General features: G+C 60.9%; 2 protein-coding genes across 2 annotated transcripts in view; both read right to left on the minus strand.

Annotated features, from left to right (window-relative positions):
• LOC114072354 (cathepsin S-like) overlaps positions 1-2,717 on the minus strand; it is a 6,191-nt gene extending 3,474 nt beyond the window's left edge. Inside the window, exons 1-5 of the mRNA XM_027910258.1 lie at positions 2,697-2,717; positions 2,100-2,272; positions 1,598-1,720; positions 1,186-1,335; positions 545-781 (exon numbers count right to left, since the gene is read on the minus strand). Of these exons, the coding sequence (XP_027766059.1) occupies positions 545-781; positions 1,186-1,335; positions 1,598-1,720; positions 2,100-2,225 (636 nt within the window). The 5' untranslated portion in view covers positions 2,226-2,272; positions 2,697-2,717. The remainder of the gene's footprint in view (positions 1-544; positions 782-1,185; positions 1,336-1,597; positions 1,721-2,099; positions 2,273-2,696) is intronic.
• Positions 2,718-3,486: 769 nt separating this feature from the next.
• Positions 3,487-3,805, minus strand: part of LOC114072355 (40S ribosomal protein S27) — a 1,693-nt gene continuing 1,374 nt past the window's right edge. The window contains exon 4 of the mRNA XM_027910259.1: positions 3,487-3,609. Coding sequence (XP_027766060.1) covers positions 3,581-3,609 — 29 coding nt within the window. The 3' untranslated portion in view covers positions 3,487-3,580. The remainder of the gene's footprint in view (positions 3,610-3,805) is intronic.

Raw genomic sequence — 3,805 nt, forward strand, 5'->3', positions numbered from 1 at the left:
TCCTTATCCAAACCATTCCCTGGAGCTCCTTCCTTATCCAAACCATTCCCTGGAGCTCCATCCTCATCCAAACCATTCCCTGGAGTTCATTCTTATCCTCTCCTTCCCTGGAGCTTCATCCTTATCCAAACCATTCCCTGGAGCTCCACCTTTATCCAACCCATTCCCTGGAACTCCATCCTCATCCAACCCCTTCCCTGGAGCTCCGTCCTCACCCTCCCCATCCACAGCCTCTTCCCATTCCCTCTGGACAGCGGGAACAGCAGCTTTTCCCCCCAACCTCTCCACACCTGGGGGGAGTCAAACCCCACATTTCCCTTGGGCCGAGTCTCTGCTCTGACCCACATTCCCTGGATTGTGTTTTCCGGAGCCTCCTGACCCACTTCTTCCCCTCCCCTCCGGCTCCTCGCCCAAGAAATGGCGCAACAGCCCGGCAGGGAATTCCAGCTCCCGCTCCAAACACTCCCAAACTTCCCCTTTGGAAGGCTTTGGAGCCAAAGGGAAGCAGGGCCCACAGGCAGGGGGGGGGGATTCCCGGGAATGCCGCCCTTCCCACCTGGGCCGTGTAGGGGTAGGACTGCTCGGACTCGATGCCGTGGTTGTCGATGATGTACTGGAAGGCCTCGGTCATGAAGCCCCCCGAGCAGCCCTTGTTCCCGTACATCCCGGAGCAATCCACCAGGTTCTGGGCGCTCAGGGACACCAAATTCCCGGTTTTCAGCTTCACCTGCGCTTCCAGCGCTCCCACCGCGCTGAAGGCCCAGCAGGAGCCGCAGGCGCCCTGGGGGAGGCACGGGGAGGGGTCAGGGGGTGATCCCGGGGGATTTCTGGGGAGGGATCGGGATCAGGGAGAAGGTTTGGGGTCTGGGAGAAGGTTCAGGATCTGGTGTAATCTGGAGAAGATTCAGGATCTGGGAATGGAGAAGGTTCAGGATCTGGAGAAGGTTCAGGATCTGGGAATTCCTGGAGAAGGATCAGGATCTGGGAATTCCTGTAGAAGATTCAGGATCTGGGAACTCCAGGAGAAGGTTCAGGATCTGGGAACTCCAGGAGAAGGTTCAGGATCTGGGAACTCCAGGACAAGGTTCAGGATCTGGGAACTCCAGGAGAAGGTTCAGGATCTGGGAACTCCAGGAGAAGGTTCAGGATCTGGGAACTCCAGGAGGCTCCCCAGGAGGGGCTCACCTGGTTCTTGACCTCGGTGACACATCCCTTCTCCCGCCAATCCATCTCCTCCGGGACGTCCCCGAGGGGCCGGGGTGGGAATGCCGAGACCCCCCTGGGATGAGGGGCCACCCTCAGCCCCGTCAGCGAGGCCGCCACCTCCTCACTGGTCTGGGAAAAAAAAATTCCAGCTGGTGATTCCCACCCTCCAGGAATCCCTCCCGATTGGGGGATTGGGAATCCCGAGCTGGGAGAGCCGGGGAATCCTGAAATCCTTGGGTTTTTAGGGGTGATTTCCCTGGGGAAAATGGGGCTCCAATCCAGCCCCCCCCCCCCCCCAAATCCCTGGAATCCCACCTCAAGGAGTTCTTTCCTGGTATCCCAGGAAACCCTCCCCCTCCCTGGGAATTCCGGAGGCAGCCCCTGCACCCACCATGTCCCCCAGGTGGTTCATTCCCAGGGTGTAGGAGTGGATTCCCAGGGAATGCTCCAGGTTGTGGAGCGTCACCAGCCGCAGGTTCTTCTCCCAGGTCGCCCGACGGAGCGAATCCTCCTCCTGGAATTCCAGAGGGGCTTCCTGAGGCCCTGGGACAGCCCCCCCCCCAAACCCCCCATCCTGCATGGAGCCGGCCCAGTAAAGGGAATCCCAGTGGGATCATCCCTGGGGAGCACCTGGATCTTCCCTGGGTGGGGGGGACACCCCTTGGAAAACCTGGGATACACCTGGAACAGCCCTGGGACACTTCCAGGGTACCCCTGGACCCCTGGGAAACCTCGGGACACCCCCAAGACGGGCCCAGAACACCCCTGGGACATTCCCAGGACACCCCTGGGACAACCCCGGACCCCCCCAGAACATTCCCAGGACCCCCCTGGACCCCCCCGAACATTCCCAGGACACCCCCAGCCGTCATTCCCGGGCCGTTTCTCCCCACCTGGTGCCGATATTCCTTGCCGTAAGTTTTTTTCCAGAGCTCCCAGTGCCGATCCAGGGCGGGGTCGGGATGTCCCAGAGCCACCCCCAGCAGGGCCAGGAAGGCGACGGGAGCCAAGGGCTCCATCCCGGGATGAGGAGCGGGATGAGAGGGCTGGGAGCAGGGAATGACCCCTGGGTGATGGATCCGGGAGCAGGGAATGACCCGGGAGCCGGGAATGACCCCTGGGTGACCGATCCCGGAGCAGGGAATGACCCCTGGGTGACCGATCCCGTCTGGACAAGGGAGGTGCCAACATCCCGACCCGCCCGGACACGCATCCCGAAATTCCCTGGATCCCCTGGAGGGGACAATCCCGGAGCCAACCCCTTTGTGGGAGCCGCCCCGCCCCGCGGGGGACCCTCCCGGGACAAACCTGTCCCTAAAATAAAAAATATAACCCCCCCCCCCGCGAATTCCCAGTTTTTCTCCCACCGTCCAGGTGGGAGAGTCGGGATAGGACGGATCCAAAGCCGCTTTTCCCGGAGTTTTTTTTGACTTCCTCAAAGCGCTCCGGGAGGGGGGAGGTGAAAACACCCCAAAACCCTCTCAAATTACCTCAAAAAGCTGTGCCGGGGGGTTGGTGGGGGGAAGGAGGGGAGGGGACTCCGAATTCCAGCCCCTCCCGGGAAAGGGGGATGAGGCTCCGGGATCGGCGGGATCGGCCGGGAATGTCCGGCAGAGGCACCACGGGAGAAAAATCACGAGCCAGGAAATGCGGGAAGGAGGAACCGAAAGCCCCGATTTCGGTTTCGCTGCCGGCGCCCCAAAAAACACGCGGGGGGGGAGGGGAAAAAGAGGGTGGAAGGTCCACCCTTCCAGGAGCCCAAAAATCCGGGATGAGGCTCCCAAGGAAAAGGGGGATGAACGCCCAGCCCCGGAGTCAGAATCTGGGAAAAATCCCGGTTTATTCCCTTTTCGGGAGGAAAAAGGTGGATGGGGCCAGGCTTGGAGCGGTGTGGGGGGATGTGGATATTCCCGGTTATTCCCAATAAACCGGGCCCGGGAAGGGCTTTTCCACCTGGAATTCCCGTTCCGGAGTCCGAGGGTTTTGTCCCACCGCCTGCGCTGGGATTCCTCGGGAATCGTGGGATGGTTTGGGAAGGGAAAGGTTCCTCAGGAATCATGGAATGGGGAAGATTCCTCAGGAATCACAGAACAATTTGGGAAAGGGGGGACCTGATGGATCATCCCCAGGGCAGCTCCCACCCGGCCTCGGACACTTCCAGGGATGTCCAGTCACAAAATCCCTGGATAACCCACCCCAGCCAGGGCTGGAATTCCTTCCCCAGCCCCCCTATTCCCAAATCCCATCACCCCTGCAGAGCCAAGAACCAGCACGGGCCCGTTTTTGGGTGTTTTATCCAAAATTTATTGGTGGGAGGCGGGAGGGGCTGCAGGGACCGGGCGGAATTCCCATCTCCGTCGGCATCCCGGGATCCTCAGTGCTGCTTCCTCCGGAACGAGCAGCCTGGGGGGGACCAAATCCCGTTGGGAACGGCAATTCCAGGCCTCCCATCCCCAAAACTGCCCCAATTCCAACCCCCCGACCCCCCTCCCACCACCAAAGGGGTCACACAAAGCCCCTCCCAGCGTTCCAAACCCCCTCTGGAATTCCAAACCCTCTCCCTGAGGGTTCTGAGCCCACCCTGGGGTCCCACAACCCC

The sequence above is a fragment of the Empidonax traillii genome, unplaced genomic scaffold (genome assembly GCF_003031625.1).
Source record: "Empidonax traillii isolate 1590-97213 ecotype Southwest subspecies unplaced genomic scaffold, ASM303162v1 scaffold3051:size15984, whole genome shotgun sequence".
NCBI lineage: Eukaryota > Metazoa > Chordata > Aves > Passeriformes > Tyrannidae > Empidonax > Empidonax traillii.